The sequence below is a fragment of the Macaca nemestrina genome, chromosome 3 (assembly GCF_043159975.1).
Source record: "Macaca nemestrina isolate mMacNem1 chromosome 3, mMacNem.hap1, whole genome shotgun sequence".
NCBI lineage: Eukaryota > Metazoa > Chordata > Mammalia > Primates > Cercopithecidae > Macaca > Macaca nemestrina.
The window spans coordinates 80,463,876-80,483,449 of record NC_092127.1 but is presented as its reverse complement, the minus strand read 5'-3'; the positions used below and the strand labels follow the sequence as shown (position 1 = coordinate 80,483,449).

At 41.4% G+C, this 19,574-nt stretch overlaps 1 protein-coding gene and 1 long non-coding RNA gene across 2 annotated transcripts; one reads left to right on the top strand and one right to left on the bottom strand.

Moving 5' to 3' along the window:
• The first annotated feature begins 752 nt into the window (after positions 1-752).
• On the top strand, positions 753-5,250 carry LOC105486278 (ribosomal protein L34). The gene is made up of 5 exons (XM_011749088.3): positions 753-848; positions 2,489-2,562; positions 2,643-2,742; positions 3,055-3,158; positions 5,123-5,250. The coding sequence occupies exons 2-5, from the start codon at positions 2,498-2,500 to the stop codon at positions 5,205-5,207; spliced, it is 354 nt and encodes a 117-aa protein (XP_011747390.1). The 5' UTR covers positions 753-848; positions 2,489-2,497; the 3' UTR covers positions 5,208-5,250.
• LOC105486280 (uncharacterized) lies at positions 1,070-19,006 on the bottom strand. The gene is made up of 3 exons (XR_011621115.1): positions 18,817-19,006; positions 15,752-15,846; positions 1,070-1,179 (listed from the first exon to the last, which is right to left on the bottom strand). It is a non-coding gene; the product is annotated as an uncharacterized lncRNA (long non-coding RNA).
• Between the last annotated feature and the right edge of the window lie 568 nt (positions 19,007-19,574).

Sequence of the window (19,574 nt, the reverse complement as noted above, 5' to 3'; positions counted from 1 at the left end):
GTTAAACTTTACCACCCATGAAAAGCCTCAAGTAGCTCTTTGTACATAATCATAAGATTAGCAATCATTTACTGAGCACTTCCTCTCTATAAGGCCCTGTGCTAAGTACTTTAACTTCATAATGCCTTTGATCATGACATAACACGGCAGGGTAGTTCCTAATATCTTCCTTTTAGAGATTTAAGGGCTTGCTCAAAGTAACACAGCTAATAATTAGAAGACACTGGATTAAAATCCCAATTTGTTTGTAAAGCTTGTGCTCTGAATAAATGACAAGGAAAGAGAAGGGAAGGTTAAAGAAGGGAAGGTCCTCGAAGGTCCCTTAACCATAAATGTCAAGAGTTGGGATTTAAACACAGGTCTAACGACAGAGCTGGAGCCCTTTAGATTAAACATGTAGCTTCCATGAAAACGAAGGAAGTTGACTTTGTCCCACCTCTGCCCTTTGCGGCTTGTCATTTGCGTTTGTTTCTACAGCGATTCCCAATAGATTTCTGCGTGGCCTTGATAGAGACAGCCAGTTTGCATCCCCGCCCACAGTGGGGCGGCAAGTTGCTTGCCGTACAACGTGGCGGTTCCCTGCATCTCCGCCCACGTCGGAGAGGTGCGTCGGCTTCCGTACAACACGGATACGCACTCTCCGCCGTGCCTCTGGTTCTGACGTAACTTCCTGTCCTGCGCAATTCTATTTGACCTTTGAACTCGCAAAGGCATTTTTCTTCCTCTTCCGGGGACGTTGTCTGCAGGTATGGCTGTTGTTCTATTTTTCCCTGTCTTTATTTCATTCACAATCGGCTGCCATCCGAGGAGCTGAGGAAGCCTAGCGCTCTCAGGAGCATTCATTTGAGGTGGCGTAGGGGTAAGGGGCACAACAGGGAGGTTGGTGGTGAGGAAGTTCCTTTCTTTGATCTTCGGAAATCCCTTGTTCTTGGTGGCCCCTCCAAAGCCGCGAGTAGCCAGAGCTCACCACCCGGGAGTTTGCTCCTTTCCAAGTGCAGCGTTTGGAGACAAACGAGTTGTGGTTTGGCGGTCTGAGACTGGGAAATCGCCGAACGTTTTCAGATTTTGCACCCACGTTTCCACAGCACGCCTGTACACGTCCTCAGTCTTTGGGAGGGCGGGGACCGGCAAGTTCGGGTGGTGGTTTCGCTATTTGGCTTCTGTTTCCAAGGCCCATGTCTAGGAAGAGAAAAATGTGTTAGTGAGAGAGAAGTTTCTGTCTTGCTTTTGGAGATGCAAACAGAATAGTGGCTTCATAAATCACTCGCACTGACTTTACGTGTCAAGTTTTGGTGTCTGGTAGTTCTGTTTGAGTTTAATTTTATAGTGAGAGGCTTGTGGCAACAAATGCAGGCTCTTTTAAATAACAAAATAATGTTATGAAGTGGTTACAAGGTGCGGAATGGGAAGACAATTAGTTCAAATGTTGATTATGTTTTACTTTGGGTAGTTCACTTAACGAAGTTGCTCATATGCGTATCTGTATAACCGCTTTGCTAAATAACATCAAGTTGCCAGAAGTGGGAAGAAAGCAGGTGTCATAACCCAAGGAAACTTGTGTAATACCAAAATTAGTATTAAAGGGTATGCCTTTACGCAGGTGGTGCTTTAGGGCAAGACACTGAACCCTGATACATGTGCCAGGCATTGTGTTGGGAGGGATAGCTCACGTCGTTTAATCCTAATGACAGCTGTATAAAGTAGGCAGAATTCCCATTTTAGAGAGAAGGAGGCTAGCTCCTTGCCCTGTGTATTCCCAATAAATGGCATAGTTAAGGATTGGACTTCAGAGCTCACTTCTTGTGCTCTTTGTTGAAAGCAGTGTTTCTCCAACTGGTCTCGTAGCCCTTTTCTGGACACCACTCCAAACAAAATCAGACTCTGAGTAAGGAGCCTGGTCATCACAATGTTAAGGAAGTACCACATTTGATTACCATCAGGAAAGCTAACATTCTTGGCCTCTTGTTTATCAGTCACCTTTAAATACAAGTAGTTTTGAAAGGTGGAAATGTTCCATAAATAATACATCTTTTTTTTTTTTGTTTTGTTTTTTTTTTGTTTTTGTTTTTGAGACGGAGTCTTGCTCTGTCACCCAGGCTGGAGTGCAGTGGCCGGATCTCAGCTCACTGCAAGCTCCGCCTCCCGGGTTTACGCCGTTCTCCTGCCTCAGCCTCCCGAGTAGCTGGGACTACAGGCGCCCGCCACCTCGCCCGGCTAGTTTTTTTGTATTTTTTAGTAGAGACGGGGTTTCACCGTGTTAGCCGGGATCGTCTCTCGATCTCCTGGCCTCGTGATCCGCCCGTCTCGGCCTCCCGAAGTGCTGGGATTACAGGCTTGAGCCACCGCGCCTGGCCAAATAATACATCTTAATTTAAGGGTGTTACATACAAGGATTTGTACGTGAATGAAATAGACCACATAATGCTGTTTTGAGATTTTATCTACTATTACAATGGAAAGACTTCATGTTACTCTGTTCTTAATTTAGGCACTCAGAATGGTCCAACGTTTGACATACCGACGTAGGCTTTCCTACAATACAGCCTCTAACAAAACTAGGCTGTAAGTATTTCTAAAAATTTTAAGTATATATTATCATTTACTCTACAAAATGCTAACCTATTGACTGTTTCACTTTCTAGGTCCCGAACCCCTGGTAATAGAATTGTTTACCTTTATACCAAGAAGGTTGGGAAAGCACCAAAATCTGCATGTGGTGTGTGCCCAGGCAGACTTCGAGGGGTAAGTGTACCTTTTACTTTGAGCAGCCTAACAAGTCTTGAACTTGTTGAGCTTTCATCCCTTCATGATGGAATGAATCAAGGAGAGGTTACCACTAAGAGGGTTGAGGATTACTAATCATCCATGAGCCAAATCTGCCAAGAACGTAGACTTTTTAAACCAATCTGAGAAAGGCGGTGAAATGCCTTTCAGATAAATCAGTATACTATTTCCCTTTGTAACCTACTTTAAACTTGCCCTTAACACTTAACAAAATTTAGGGAAATTTCTGTTAAAGCATCACAAAATAATCTTAATGTTTTTCTTATGAAGGTTCGTGCTGTAAGACCTAAAGTTCTTATGAGATTGTCCAAAACAAAGAAACATGTCAGCAGGGCCTATGGTGGTTCCATGTGTGCTAAATGTGTTCGTGACAGGTAAGTTAAATGCTTAAATGGGCTTGCTTTAGCAGATTCTTGTGTGTGTGTGTTACACTGTATGCTAATCAGTACAATGGTGAAACAACTCATTTTAAACCAGTTGCATTCTTGAGAATCCTTCCTTCACTATGGATAATTGATGCTGCACAAAGCAAGAAATGATATTCAGAGTAACAATTTGGGGACATATTTATGCTAGATGTGGAGATTAAAAGGAACTTGGTTTTGTTCAGGAGGTGGGTAAGAAAGTCTCTTAGTGGTTTAGACAAACATAGATGGAGTGTGGAAGGTGTTAAAAGTGTAGGAACAGAAGAGCTGTGTGTTCTCATGTGCCTGGAGCATAGGGTTTCAGGAGATGATGGACAACAAAGATAGAAAAGCCAGATTATGGCCAGGTGCAGTGGTTTACGCCTGTAATCCCGACAGTTTGGGAGGCGGAGGCAGGCAGATCACCTGAGATTGCGAGTTTGAGACCAGCCTGACCAACATGGAGAAACCTCGTCTCTACTAAAAATACGAAAAGGCGTAGTGGCGCATGCCTGTGATCCCAGCTACTCAGGCTGAGGCAGGAGAATTGCTGGAAGCTGGGAGGCACAGGTTGTGGTGAGCTGAGATTGCGCCATTGCACTCCAGCCTGGGCAACAAGAGCGAAACTCTGTCTCAAAAAAAAGAAAAGAAAAGCCAGATTATGAGGGATTTTGCAGAGTAAAAGGTAGATTAGCTTTATTTATTTATTTAGAGACAGAGTATCGCTCTGTAGCCCAGCCTGGAGTGCAGAAAGGGCATTCCAGGCAAGGAAAGTACAGACTGATCTGGCACATTGTGGGTGAAAATGGAAATGTACATTGGATTTAAGTCATGAGTTTTAAGCTGAGGAAGTTTGGCTTTTTTCCCCCAGCCTTTGGTTCTAAAACTTTGCTGAACACAAAATCAGATGGGCACATTTATTAAAAATTTATTAAAAATACAAATTCTCAGGCCTTATCTCCTGAAGATTTGAACTTAGGTTTACAGGATAGCCTAGAAGTTAGCATTGTTAGCTGTGATGCTGAGCAGGTCTGCATGTGGTCTGTGCTTTAAGTAAGTTAAGGGAATTTTTAAGTGACATCAGTTGTATATGTCTCTGATAGGATCACTTGGGGGAGATTTGAAGAAATTAGAAAACCCAGAGTTTTGAGGCTAGGTTATTTGATAACCAGGGTTACCAATGGGAAATGGGGTGGGGGAAGGTTTAAGTTGAAGCAAGAGGAGTGCTTTACCTCTCTTGGTAACTGATTGAACAAATGCTAGGAAGACCTGCTTTTTGCTAGGTCCTGTACAACACTGTAATGATAGTGATCCGTAAAATGCACTCCCAGATGGAGGTTCAAAGACGAGAAAAATCTTTCCAAATTTAATCTTCATAAACTGCCTGTTAAATAGGTGTGAAACTATTTTGTACCTTAATATAGAGAAGGTAATTTGTCCAGTGTGCAGCTAGTGTATGGTGGAATTGGCCGTAAACAGGCTCTAAAATCCTAGCTTTTGGTGAGGTGTCTCTTGCTAATATCCCTTTACCTTTTAATTTAATTTTTAGCACATAGCCCCTTCTGTGTTGTTTTTTACTGGGAATTTTCAAAAATATGGTTAAAATAGTCTAAGACTTTTGCAAATCAAGAAATACCACTATTCCTGGATCCTAACAATAAATTAGAACTCTCATAAGTGGTCTCCTGTGGGGATGACTTTATAGTTTATCTTGACTGAGAAGAACAGATAACTACTGGCATGAAATTGAAGGATTATCCTGCTTTAAATGAATTTTAGCTTTTAAGTTTTACTCTGTATTTGTGGGCTTCCTGTAGTTTCCTGGGTTCCCTGATTGCTTTGCTTAGTTGTTTTACCATGTTTGCCTTCTCTATGCTAAATAAAAAATGAAGTTCATTTTAAAGAAACGATTAATTTGGTATTTTCCTTTCTAGGATCAAGCGTGCTTTCCTTATCGAGGAGCAGAAAATCGTTGTGAAAGTGTTGAAGGCACAAGCACAGAGTCAAAAAGCTAAATAAAAAAATGAAACTTTTTTGAGTAATAAAAATGAAAAGACTTGCTGTATGTATGATTTTTTTCTTTTTCTGTTATAATGTGTTAGTATACAAATTTTGCTTCTGTATGGTATTTGGAGACCCTGTAATTTTTAGATTACTTTTTCTTGTTTTTTTTGTTTGTTTGTTTGGTTTGGTTTGGTTTTTTTGAGACGGAGTTTCTCTTGTTGCGTAGGCTGGAGTACAGTGGCACGATCTCGGCTCACCACAGCTGCTGCCTTCTGGGTTCAAGTGATTCTCCTGCCTCAGCCTCCCAAGTAGCTGGGATTACAGGCATGCACCACCATGCCCAGCTAATTTTGTATTTTTTAGTAGAGACGAGGTTTCTCCATGTTGGTCACGCTGGTCTCAAACTCCCGACTTCAGGTGATCCACTCACCTTGGCCTCCCAAAGTGCTGGTAATAAGGTGCGAGCCACCACACCCAGCCAGTGGGTTACTTTTTCTGAAGAAACAATTGGTGGTCACTGATTGCTAGAATTTTTTTGGTGACAGCTCTACCGCTGCATTGGAGCATAATGTCCTTCCCTTTGTGGGCTAAGACTTAGGGGTGGTTTGGGAGGAATGACCCTTCTATTTGAACCTTTAATATCCTTTTGATCCTTATTATAGTATCTCCTTTACATCAGCAAGTTTCACGGGATAGAAACCTGGGTATTCTAGTTCCTTGGAATGGAATCTTTTTAAGATTGTTTTTAAACCCTCTGTTCTTTTAGGTCACTTCAGTTCAAAAATGGTATCTTGGAGAGCTCAAAACTCCTTATTTAACAAATGAGTGAGCTACTGTATATAAAACCTTGGGTCAAGGGTATAGTTTCTGATCTACATTGGATTTATTATCCAGACCAGAATATTAAAATTCAGACCTCATTTTTCTTGGGAACTATGTAGTGTTTTTGCCAGCTCAGACAACGTTTCACTCCTGCTGCCCAGCCTGGTGTGCAATCGTGACTTGCTGCAACCTCCACCTCCCGGGCTCCAGTGATTCTCTGCCCCAGCCTCCCAAGTAGCTGGGACTGCAGGTGGGCACCACCATGCCTGGCTCATCTTTGGTTTTTTTTAGAAACAGTTTTACTGTGTTCCTAGGCTGGTCTCAAAACTACTGGGCTCAAGCAATCTGCCTGCCTTGGCCTCCCAAAGTGCCAGGATTACAGGCATGAGCCACTCTGCCCAACTTGTTGGCTGGCAACTTTTTTTTTTTTTTTTTTAAGTGGAGCCTCGCTCTTGCCCAGACTCGATCTCGGCTCACTGCAACCTCCACCTCCTGGTTTCAAGCAATTCTGCCTCAGCCTCCAGAGGTTTACAGGTACCCACCACCACACCCAGCTAGTTTTTGTATTTTTAGTACAGATGGGGTTTTGCCATATTGGCCAGGCTCGTCTTGAACTGACCTCGAGTGATCTGCCCTCCTCGGCCTCCCAAAGTGCGGAGATTGCAGGCATGAGCCCCTGCACACGGCCAGGACCATCTCTTAAAGCCATAACAAGCTTATTCCAATCTCTGAGTAGAGAGCAGAGACCTTGAACCGTCAGGGAATGCAGAAGCTGAAGTACCTGGGGAGTACAGTAAATTTTGACTATTTTCCTCAGTTGAGGAAAATGTATCTACTAACTGGCATGATGTAACTACTTAGCAGAGGAGAGTTACCTCTTATAAATAACGCTTTTCTGGCTGGACGCCATGGCTCATGCCTGTAATCCCAGTACTTCAGGAGGCCAAGGCAGGTGGATCATGAGGTCAGGAGATTGAGACCATGCTGGCTAGCGTGGTGAAACCCGTCTGTACTAAAAATACAAAAAATTAGCTGGGCATGGTGGTACACATCTGTAATCCCAGCTACTCGGGAGGTTGAGGCAAGAGAATTGCTTGAATCTGGGAGGCGGAGGTTGCAGTGAGCCGAGATTGCTCCACTGCACTCGCCTGTGCGACAGAGCGAGACTCGGTCTCAAAAAAACAAAAAACCAAAAAGAACATGCTTTTCTTAGACCACCAGACTCAGTGTCTCGCGCCTGTAGTCCCATTCCCAACACTTGGGATGCTGAGGTGGGAGGATAACTTGAGGCCAGGAGTTGGAGACCACCCTGGGCAGCTCGCCAAGACCCTGCCTAAAAAATAAGAAAAAAATAAGAATACCTCTTAAGGTAAAAGGCAAGAAAAATAGGACCTCATAACACCTTTACCCCACTGCCAGCTAACTTGTTCTTGGTATATAAAATTTTTAATTAGCATTTTGCAGAAGAAGAGAGGAGTCACAGAACTAGTAAGTGGCAAAGCTGGCGCTTGAACTCACTTTTAAGAATTTCATTTTAACCACAGTACCCCTGATTGGCTGTGTGCCTGACTCCACCAAATCTGTTTTAGTCCTGCCAGCAACTGCAACACCTTTATTCCCATTTTACTGATGAGAGAAGAGACAGAGGTTATAGAAAACCCAGAGCCATTTGTACTGTTGGTAGGATTTTTGCAGCTGTGTTGGTGAGTAAGTCTAATGATCGGGCACCCTGATAAATGCCAGCAGAATCAATGATAGCTGGGATTCCTGTTGTCAACATTCATAGTCTCAAACGATTGAGATCCGTTAGCTTTCCCCAAACACCTGCCAATCCCAAAGATTGTTAAGCAACCAGCATAGTAGAATTAATTATCTTGTATAATACTTAATCACAATATTGAAAATATTATAAAATGGGGATAGAATTGAAAAGCTTGAATTCTAAGGCAGATTTACATCACTTCCTCATGATTTAGGCTTATATATACTGCACCAAGCAGTTTTGTGATCATGTTTTATTGTGTTTGATGTAACAATCTAAAAAGTGGCACTTTCAATAATGTGCCTTAAAACTTAAATTCAATTAATTGGCTGCTCTTTAGGCCAGTCTAGTTTTTGAAAGGTTTGAGATGTAATTTCTGAAAAATTGCTGTGGAGGGGAAAGCCAATTTGCCACCCCAGCCTGAGTTCTTGCTGGTGGAGGGAGGCTTCTCCCTCTCCTTGCTGCTGCAAGTTAGGTACAACAACATGACTGGACACACAGGCTCTAGCTGGTGGGAACTATCAAGTTTCAGCAAAATACGAAATGGGTGAACTTTGAGAAACATAAGGAAGTGAAGGAATTGAGGTGTACATTCTTTTCAAAGAATTCCTTGTATGTTAAATTGTTTTAATTACAAACATCTTTGTAGACTTTTTGGAACGTTTGGAAAAACAGAATGATAAAAAAATCTCAAGTTCACTATTTAGTCTTTGTATTATTTTTTTGGAGACAGAGTCTCACTCTGTCACCCAGGCTGGAGTGCATTGATGCGATCTCAGCTCACTGCAACCTCTCCCTCCCGGGTTCAAGCCATTCTACCTCAGCCTCCTGAGTAGCTGGGACTACAGGCACCTGCCACCACATCTGGCTAATTTTTGTATTTTTAGTAGAGACAGGGTTTCGCCATGTTGGCCAGGCGGGTCTCGAACTCCTGACCTCAGGAGATCCGCCTGCCTCGGCCTGCTAAAGTGTTGGGATTACAGGCTCGAGCCACCACGCCCAGCCACTACTCAGTCATTTGTGATAGTTGGATGTTTTTCTTCCCATCTTGTTTTCCAGGAATAAAATAGATATTTTAAGTAAAAACTGGAAGCCCACTGCATATATAAACTTTCAACTCTTTTTTTCCTCCCACATAACCCCTGTGATTATATTTCTTTTCAAAGAATATTTTAGTAGCTGCATGCAGTATCAAATTCACATGCTATAATTTAGACATTCCCTTTATTTTGAACATTTGGGCTATTTCCAATTTTTCTCTATTTTAAAACATGAGCATTCTTATATATCTGATTATTTCACTTACACTGAATTATTTCTTAAAATTCACAAGCTGGTGTTGAAGTTCAGTATTTAGAAGACAAAGAGCATTGATTGGTGTTAACATAGTAACGACTCTGTCCAAGTGACCCAGATGGATTCTGTAACTTCTGGGTTTTCATTTTTGTAAAAAGCAAAATGAAGTTCTTACTGAATCCAGTTCTAGGTGTGTGACAAAGTATTCTTGATAGGTTCCTAAAAAGACATGTGAATGTAGTCAGTGGTCTTTTTAAAGTCTAATATTTCTCCTTCCATTGAATTGCTTATAGATTCTGTTACAGGGTTGAAAGGGTTCTTTTACCCTTAAAAACATTAAATCTCCAAATGTTTAAATAAGCAAATCAAGTTTGTTCTAGTAACTTAACAACATCCTATAATCTTTACCCTAATGATTAAGAGCTTGGGCTTCCAGAGTTTTGATAGTCAGGGCTATGTCCAACTTTCACTGTAAACTATGCATCTTCAAACCAACTAAAATCACATAATCCTCACAGAATAAGATTGTGAAGCAGTTTTGAATGTTACGATTTTTCTCTAAAGTAGGTTATTTATTGCTGGTAATAATTATTCTGCCATTATTAGGTCCAATAGTACAAGTTGGTGTGTTGGAGCTACCTCACCTCAGCTTGCGAGAGCCAGTTGTGGGCATCTCTTTCCAGCTTTGCATCCAATGACGTCTGGTTGGCACCTTGAGATTGTTACGGTGAGAGTATTAACACCTCAGCAAATGCTACAAAATCCTGTTTTCCCCCAGAGAGCTGGAGGTTAAATACTACCAGCACATCCCTAGATATTACTCAAGTTCTATTCTGTGATCACAACTAATATAGTATGCTCTTGGTACCAGGAGCTCTGATACATATCTGGTACATGTTTGATAATGACTTGTACTTTACAAATTTTTGTTGTAAGTACTTATTAATACTGTGATTCTGTAAAGAGTTTGGGGTTTGATTTTATAAAATCCAAAACAAGCCTTTGATTGAATCCAGTTCTCTGTGTGACCAGTTCTCCGCATGAATGGAAGGGAAAGGAATTAGAAATCTTGCAAAGGGGAAAGTTTCATCTTCTTAAAAACTAGATGTGGTAAACAGTATTCTAAACCAGGTGTAGAAAAGCTAACACTATCTGGCTGGACGCGGTGGCTCACGCCTCTAATCCTAGCACTTTGGGAGGCCGAGGTGGGCGGATCATGAGGTCAGGAGATGGAGACCATCCTGGCTAACACGGTGAAACCCTGTCTCCACTAAAAATACAAAAAATTAGCTGGGCATGGTGGCGGGCGCCTGTAGTCCCAGCTACCTGGAGGCTGAGGCAGAAGAATGGCGTGAACCTGGGAGGTGGAGCTTGCAGTGAGCCGAGATTGTGCCACTGCATTCCAACCTGGGCTACAGAGCAAGACTCCGTCTCAAAAAAAAAAAGAGAAGTTAACACTGTCTTTATGAATTTCATTTCTGTCTCAGTTCACGCTACTGTAACAAACTACCACACAGACCGAGTGGCTTGAACATTTAGTTCTCACTGTTCTGGAAGCTAAGTCCAAGATCAAGGCACTGGCAGATTCCATGTCTCTTCCTGGTTTGCAGATGGCCATCTCTTTGCTGTATCCACACGTGGTGGAGAGATCACCTATCTCGTGTCTTTTCTTAGAAGGACCCTCATCTCGTCATCAGGGCTCCATCCTCAAAATCTAATTATAATACCTCCCCAAAGCCTCACCATCCCATTGGGAGTTAGGATTCCAACATATAAATTTTGAGGGGGACACAAACATTCAGTCCCTAACATTTTCTAAATTAAAGGGTAAGATCTGCAATAATTCTGAATGAAAAGATGCTTTTTGGGTTTCCAAAATATTAGCTATTCAATAATTTTTAATCTTAAATGTTTCTTAACCTAAAGGATTATGTAAGTGTTTTTGCCAAACATTTACATTCTTTTATAATTGCTTTGGCTTTCATTCATTCACTCTACAAATATTTGTTAGAAACTACACTGTACCAGAAACTGTGCCGCTGGGTAAGTGTTAATACAGTAATCAACAAAGCAGATGAGACTCTTCTCTTGCCTCATGGCACACAGGAGAGACAATGTTAAATGGGGAACATAAACACATTTGTTGTTGCACACACTAGGATTATAGTCACAAAAAGAAAGTCCACAGTGCTGTGAAACAATATGGAAAGGGAACCTCATGGGGGAGTTAAGGGAGGCTTTTTCTGAGAAAATGATGTTTAAGCTCACAACAAAGATAAGTAGGTGTTGGCTGGGTGACAGAAAGGGAGAACACTCCAGACATAGAAACCAACATGTGCAAATGCCTTAAGTCAAGAAATAGCTTGTATGAAAAAATACAGGCAATCCAATTCACTCTCAATATTTAGAGGCCAATAAACCTGAAATGTGTGAACTAATCGTTAACCACTAAGAAGGAACATCCCTGTCAGCACATAGCTTTTAGTATACCTGTGTGGCCCCAGGGCTACTTTTCCATCCTAAGGGAGACCAGCAAAAGAAAAGCTTTCCTAAACTGTTTCAGTTAGGAGCAAATAAATCCTCCTCTGCATTAGGGGATATTTAAATTATGCAATCCCCTAGATAATTTAGGCACCAACCACCTACCATTAAGGAGGAAAAGGATCAAATTTGTTGACCAAATTCCCTTGATACTCATTCAGCTTCTATATTCCTTGGCATGTGCAAATAGCCTAAAGGCTTTACTCTCTCAGCTTTCTCTCATTCTAGGGTTGAAAATAAGCTTACAGCTTGACTTGTCTAAAGAACAAGTGGTCTTGAAGAAAATTAACATGTTTATTGCATCTTAGTGTAAGTCATATAAAGATGTCACAGGCCATATGGTCTCTCTGTCACAACTACTCAATTCTGCCATTGTAGAGTGTCAGTAGCCCTAGACAATACATAAACAAATGGTCATGGCTATGTTCCAATAAAGTTCTGTTTACAAAAACTGATGTCAGGTCAGATTTGGTCCTTAGCTCATAGTTTGGGACCCTGCTTTAGATGACTGCTTCTAGCCACAGCTGCCATCTGATTGTGATTGCATGAGAGACCTTAAGTGAGACCAGCAGAAAACTGCCTTGTTAAGTCTAATCAGCCCAATGAATGGTAGGAAAAAATAAAATGGCTGCTTTATAAATCCCATTCAATTTTGAGGTGATTTGTTACATAGCAGCATACCACTAAAACAATGGTACAGTGCAATGATCTTTAAATATTTCTTTTTACTTGAGTACCCCTTAACATTTTGGAAAGTTATGTAGACTCTTGCACATTTTCAGATTGTTATCTAAAAGTTTTCACTCAAAATGTAAATCCTTGCAATGGATATAATTTCCAACAGAGTGAAAATTGTAATACTTTTAAAGAGAACTGTTTTATCAATTTTTAAGCGTATCAAAAGGTCCATAGTAGCCATTTTTTGAGTTTTTTTTATATATTTATTTATTTTTAACTTTTATTTTAAGTTCAGTGGTATATGTGCAGGTTTGTTATATAGGTAAACTTATGTCATGGGAATTTGTTGTATAGATTATTTTATCACGCAGGTATTAAGCCTAGTACCCATTAGTTATTTTTCCTGATCCTCTCCGTCCTCACACCCTCCACCCTGCGATAGGCCTCAATGTGTGTTGTTCCCCTCTGTGTGTCCATGTGTTCTCATCATTTAGCTCCCACTTATAAGTGAGAACATGCAGAATTTGGTTTTCTGTTCCTGCATTAGTTTGCTAAGGATAATGGCCTCCAGCTCTATCCATGTTCCTGCAAAGGACATGATCTTGTTCTTTTTTATGGTATAGTAGCCATTTTCAAAAAGACAGGAATAAGCTTTTCTGACATTTGGAAGTTTTATATTCTTTCTTTTTCTTTTTTCTTCCATTTTGATTTTTTTTTTTTTTTTAGAGACAGGGTCTTGCTCTGTTCACTGGGCTGGAGTTCACTGGTGCCATCCTAATTCACTGCAACATCAAACTTTTGGGCTCAAACAATCCTCTGCTTCAGCCTTCCAAGCAGCTGGGACTACAGGCATGTACCACCACACCTGGCTAATTTGTAAAATGGTTTTTGTTTTTTAAAAAAAAAAAAAAGATGGAGTCTTGCTACATTGCCTAGGCTGGTCTCAAACTCCTGGCCTCAAAGTGATTCTCCTGCCTCGACCTCCAAAAGCGATGGAATTATAGATGTAAGCCACTGTGTCACCCCTTTTTCTTTTTGACATATATATATATATTTTTAGGTGGAGTCTTGCTCTGTCGCCCAGGCTGGAGTGCAGTGGCGCGATCTCAGCTCACTGCAAGCTCCGCTTCTGGGTTCACACCATTCTCCTGCCTCCTGAGTAGCTGGGATTACAGGCGCCCGCCACCGCACCTGGCTAATTTTTTATATTTTTAGTAGAGACGGGTTTTCACCGTGTTAGCCAGGATGGTCTCGATCTCCTGACCTCGTGATCCGCCCGCCTCAGCCTCCCAAAGTGCTGGGATTACAGGCGTGAGCCACTGTGCCCAGCCTTTTTGACATACATTACCATTCCATTTCCTTCATAGAATTTTAAGCTAATATATGTTTATGTTGAAATATTTTCCTGATTGGTAATTCCCACAATTTTCTCTCTCTTTTTTTTTTTTTTTTTTTTTTTTGAGACAAAGTCTAGCTCTGTCACCCAGGCTGGAGTGCAATGGTATAATCTCAGCTCACTGCAACCTCCACCTCCCGGGTTCAAGTGATTCTCCTGCCTCACCCTCCCTAGTAGTTGGGATTACAGGCGCCCACCACCACGCCCAGCTAATTTTTGTATTTTTAGTAGAGACGGGGTTTCGCATGTTGGTCAGGCTGGTCTCGAACTCCTGACCTCAGGTGATCCACCCACCTTGGCCTCCCAAATTGCTGGGATTACAGGCGTGAGCCACCGCGCCCGGCCCTACAATTCTGTTTTTAAGAGAGAACAAGCAAAAGAGAGAGTCATGGAGTCTTACCACTCCTTTATCCCATGGATAAAATAAGGTGTTGATTGCTGCTTCTTCAACCATGCTCTCTGTGACATTCTCAAGGGATTCCCTCAGGAAAATTCATTTTTTTGACCATGTGGGGGAGATGAAAGAGGATAGGGTCGCTAAATGAAAATCGTCATCATTCTCCCTCACCCCATTCAACATTATCTCTGAATTTACGTCGTCCCCTAGTGACAGCCAGGATATCCTGCTCCAATGCCTAACATTTCCCTTATATGTAAGATGGGAAAGACACCAAGCCCCTGATTTTTAAAATTTCTTCACAATCAGTCAAGTTTTATTTACAATTCGTTGACTGTACAAAGTGCTAATGTAGGCACTAAGATGAACAAAATAGACAAAAATCCCCGCCTTACTGGAGGTTACCTTCCAGTGAGGGCTGACAGACAATAAATGAATGAAGGAATAAGTAATATGTCAGTAGGTAAGTAAGTAAAAAACATGATATGAACAATAAATGCTATACAAAATAGAAAATAGGTAAAAGGGATGGAATGCAGGGCGGAAGTAGATGGTTGCAGTTTGAATACACTGGTGAGGAGAGGCTTCCCTAAGAAGGGGACATTGAAGCAAAGACCTGAAGGCAGTGAGGAGAGTGGCCATGAGGATATGTGGGAAAGAGCTTTCCAGCAGAGAATAGTCTGGAGGCAGGAGGAAGTCCTGAAGCTGAGGGAAAGCACAACAGAAATGAGGTTAGGGAGTTCTCCAGGCACCAGGTTGTCTGGGTCCTTACCATTCATCTCTAGGACCAGTGCGGCCCTCAGACAAGGGGCCTCTCCTCTGGGTCCCGTGCTTTAGAGGGTGCTGCTCTGGCTTTCTCCTGCCAATATCCCACCCCAAAAGCAAATAATTCAGTGGACCAATGGGCATGCTAACCCTAAATGTGTGCTCCCCTTCTGGACATAATCCTGGAACCCCTGCCCAAGACACCCAAACCCACGCACATGCTCGTTTCATGTGAGTCAACGTGTTCCCTCCTTAAGGAGTGTTTATATTTTTAGTTTTGTAATTGCTGATGGTGGGTTGAAAGACTGACTTCTTCTGAGGGAATTTCAAGCAGAGGAAGCTGGTAACTCTGTTTAGAGTCAAAGATCACTCTACTCAATGTAACACAAAGCTAAGAGGTAATGCAAAGGACAGGATCAGCAGTGAAGAAAACACTTGGGATTGCCATGTCTTCAGAAATTGGCATCAGAAGCTCCCATGAGGTTTGTCTTCTGAAATTTCCTTTTCTGTTTCAAAAATCTGAACTTAACAATATTGTCAATGGTCTCACACTTTAGATTCACTAGGGATTCTTCTGGGAAACTTGTTAAAATTCAGATACCCGAGCTCCATCAAAGATGTTCCCAATCAGAACTTCTGCAAATCAGACCAAGAATTTTCATGGTAACAGATTTCCTAGCTGATTTTCACCCAGATGGATCTTGAACTGTCCTTTCACAACGATGTGGTACAAACTGTGTATGATTGGGTGTTAGACAAACATGGGTTTAAATCATAGGTCTACTATTAACCAGTTAGGTGACTAAGCAATTTTCTTACCTTCTTTCCATCTTAGTCACCTCACCTGTAAAAATGAAGATAAGTAATCATAATTTCAGAGGTTCTGAGGGTTGCTGAAATACCTGGTGTTGTCCATGTCACAGAGCACGTGGTTCATGGTAGAGATGCTCAGTAAGCCTCTTTCCTGCTTGCAGTACAAGAGCTGTCTTCTTACCTACTTTCAGAGAAACACGGAAAGTATGTCAAGATGGCCAGGATGAAGTCTTCTCATTTTGAACGATTGAAGAGCAGTGATAATATTGAAAATAAACCAGAAAGCCAACTGATACCCTCCTGTATCATGTTTTACCCAAAATGATTTTTTTTCCCTCTTTGTAAGAAATTACACACACACCCACACACACACAGACGGGCTGATAGTATCAAGCTGTCTTTGATTACTTCTGGGCAAATGCATGGCAGGGCATCTGAAAACCACAACTGGAGACATCATTTCTGATGGGCCTAATGCTCTGGGTATTTCCTTTCAACTGAACTTGGGGAAAGTACTTTGATATAATGTACATATGGAAATATTTTACAACATTCTTTAAAAGTTAGATACTTTATTCAGGATATATGTAAAACACACTTTTCAATGTGTATGGCTAAATTCCTTGTCATTTCTAAGCTAGAATATTTTTGTTTTGTTTTGTTTTGTTAAATTGATCTCAGTGTGTAAGAAAGGACCATATTGACAGCCCAGGAGATAGAGTCTTTTTTCTGGGCTTCTGGCAGACAGCAGGAACAGCTGCTGCTTAAGCATACCCCAAATGTTTTACCTCTGGAAAGATCATTTCTGGAGGTGAGCAGGCACTTTGATTTCCCATTCTCTCTGAAAGGTGTCAGTGGGAATGGTGGGGGAATAGCTGGCCATTTACTTGGAGTTTTGGTTCTGAGGCCATCGCCACATTTCACATGTGCAACCAAATTGCAACCTGGCTTCTGGTTCAAATTATTTTGAAGTGATTAAAGCCTGTTGTTTTAAATGCCTTCCTAATCTTAGGGTAAAACATTCCTTGGGAAAATGTTCTTCAATCGCAAGAATCTAACAGTGGTTACTTTCAGGGAGAAGCAATAGGGAAGGGGAGAAGATGATAAGGGGAAGGTGACATTTGCTTTGCATTTTTAAAATTATTTGTACTCTTTGAATTTATAACTCCAAACATGTCATCTTATTTTTTAAAAAGAGGAATCATCTGTATAATGGTGTTGTAGACCATTTTTGTTATTAATTCTCTTTAAATTTCTGAATTGAAAAATGAAATCTAGTAAGTATACTTTTGAAAGCTTAGCTAGAAATTATTTATTTTTAAGATTCAATTACCAAAACGTGCCAAATACACCTTTTTTTTTCTTTTTTAGTTTACAAGCCTATGTGTAAAATATTTGTAAGGCAACTAGATATAAAAAATACCATGGGTTTGATATTTTATTCATCTGAAAATGATGCTTTCACAAGATTTTTTCTTTCATCATTAAAGAAGTAAATCATTTGCATTTTAAAGATATGCTCAAATGCTGTGGGATGCAGCTTTTCCCATTTATGTAATGTTTAATTGCATTTACTTGATCACAGCATTGAGGCAAGTTTCTTTAAAATAAGTTTGCCTTTTCATTATGCTTGTGAATATAGTTTGTAAATCTCAAAGTATCAAAAATACACTTGGTTGAGGATAAAATTATGCAGGACTATGGTTCCTATAAAAGAGAACTCCTGCCCTACTGTGGCCACAGAAAGGAATTACATGTGGGCAGCTGTTAGAAAAACGCTGTTGTTATTTAGTTGAATTGCAACAGCTTTGCAAGTGAGGTAAAAAACGTGTAGATCTACAGTTATTTTTGTTTAACACGTTTTAATATCTATGTGCATGTGTGGGTGTTTTTTTTTAAATCTGGGTCCCTAATGTTGCAAAACAATTTATTCTTCACAGTGGCTGTCCCAACTCTACCTCTCTTCCTAATGCAACACTCAGTCTTACTCCCAGCAGCCTTCTAATACCTGTAAATGTAGAAACTATCAGTTATGAACTTCTGTAACTCCCTTTTCATCTTTGGCACCTCAAAACTTTAATGTCTGTAAAAGCATGGGCTTTGAAATTGGCAAACCGGAGCTCTATCAATTTCTGGCTGTGTCAACTTGAGCATGTTGCCCAATTTCTATGAGCCTCAGTTTTCTTATCTAAAAAATGAAATTAATAATGCCTACTCCAAAGAATTATTGGATGGATTAAGTAAGACAACCTAATACAACTCCTGTGCATAGTAGATACTAAGTGTTGGTTGCCTTATGCCTCTACTCTTCTTTCTGCTCTCTTTTCTTTAGCAGATGGCATGCATCTTTTCCAGGGTAAATTTTACCGCTGTTGAACTCTATCCCACACTCTCTTGCCATGACCCTGATTCTATTCAGTTACTTAACTCCTTCCCCTCCCTCTGACATCTTTGGTCCCTTCCTCTCCACAGTTTTATTCTCTCGTCTTATACAAACATGCCCAAGTCTCATCATCCATAAAAACCTCTGTCATTACCACTTCAGCTGTCTTCTTTTGTTCATACACAGCTGTGTTGAGTGCCATAAATCATTCACTACTATTATTTTTGAAATCCCTATCACTACTTCTGCCCTCTGCAATCTGGCTTCTCCTGCCAACATGCTACTGAAATTAATGAATTAATTCATCTAATATTTACAAGCATTTATCATGATACCATGTCCCAGGCACTGTGCTCAGAAACTCAAGTCATTATAATACTGTGTGCTTGACAATATATTGTACTTACTGGCCAAAAGTCACCTATGTCTAATTGTCAAGCTAAATGTCTTCTTTCAGTTTCACTCTATCTGACATGCTGGAAACTTCCCTTTCCAAGGCTTCTTTGCTACCACTCCCTTGGCTCTTCTGTTCCTTTGATCTTGCTGTATTTACTTTGTAGTATCCTCCTAATCATGGGGGTGATTCCCTAGGCATCCATCTTCAGCTTTCTTCTCTCTCATTCTTTTAACTTTACTCTGTGAATTTCCTATAATTATACACTACATTTGGGGGGGGTGTGTGTGTGTGTGCGTGCATTTTTCTAGGAAGGAGTTCATAGCTTTTTTCAGCTCTGCAAGGAGGTCTGTGACCCTCCCAATAACAACCCTTACCAGTTCCACCTCATGTGTAGTCATGTTCTTCCACTGTGATGACTTCCATTATCGTCTACATGCTGCTGATTCCTGGATCTCCAACCCTAAACCTCTTTCCCATGCTCCAGCGACCATCTTCCTGACTCTGCCAAGGTCCCTCCTGGAGGGTCCTTCTAGAATAATCGTTCTTATCAGGCAGGTGGCAGAACCTCTGTCTCCCACTCCTTGCACGTCCCTCCGTGAGGCTGGGATGGGTTGAGGGTGATGGGAGGGGTGCATGTATAATCCGAGTCCCTGGGGTGCAGAAGCTCTGTTCTGACCTTGCCTCTTGCTATCCATGGAATTACTGCTTGACCCTGGCCATTTTCCCATTCTCCTCTGGTTCCAGGAAAAGCCTTCTCTGGTCCAGCTCTTGGACACAGCTGTAGTGTTGCCTGGAGCCATTGTTACACAATTCACTTTCATCAGAGCCCTCTCTTTCCAGAGTGTTAAAGCCCTACATTTATTTTTAATCAAATTCTCATATTTCTTTTTTTTTTTTTTTTTTTTTTGAGACGGAGTCTCGCTCTGCCGCCCAGGCTGGAGTGCAGTGGCCGGATCTCAGCTCACTGCAAGCTCCGCCTCCCGGGTTCACGCCATTCTCCTGCCTCAGCCTCCCGAGTAGCTGGGATTACAGGCGCCCGCCACCTCGCCTGGCTAGTTTTTTGTATTTTTTAGTAGAGACGGGGTTTCACCGTGTCAGCCAGGATGGTCTCGATCTCCTGACCTCGTGATCC

What these genes read in the sequence shown, in the direction of transcription:
- LOC105486278 (XM_011749088.3), top strand. Translation starts at nt 2,498, where the DNA reads ATGGTCCAACGTTTGACATACCGACGTAGGCTTTCCTACAATACAGCC. An exon ending in GCCCAGGCAGACTTCGAGGG is followed by an intron (nt 2,743 to 3,054) that starts GTAAGTGTACCT and finishes TTTCTTATGAAG; the next exon opens with GTTCGTGCTGTAAGACCTAA. An exon ending in GCTAAATGTGTTCGTGACAG is followed by an intron (nt 3,159 to 5,122) that starts GTAAGTTAAATG and finishes TTTCCTTTCTAG; the next exon opens with GATCAAGCGTGCTTTCCTTA.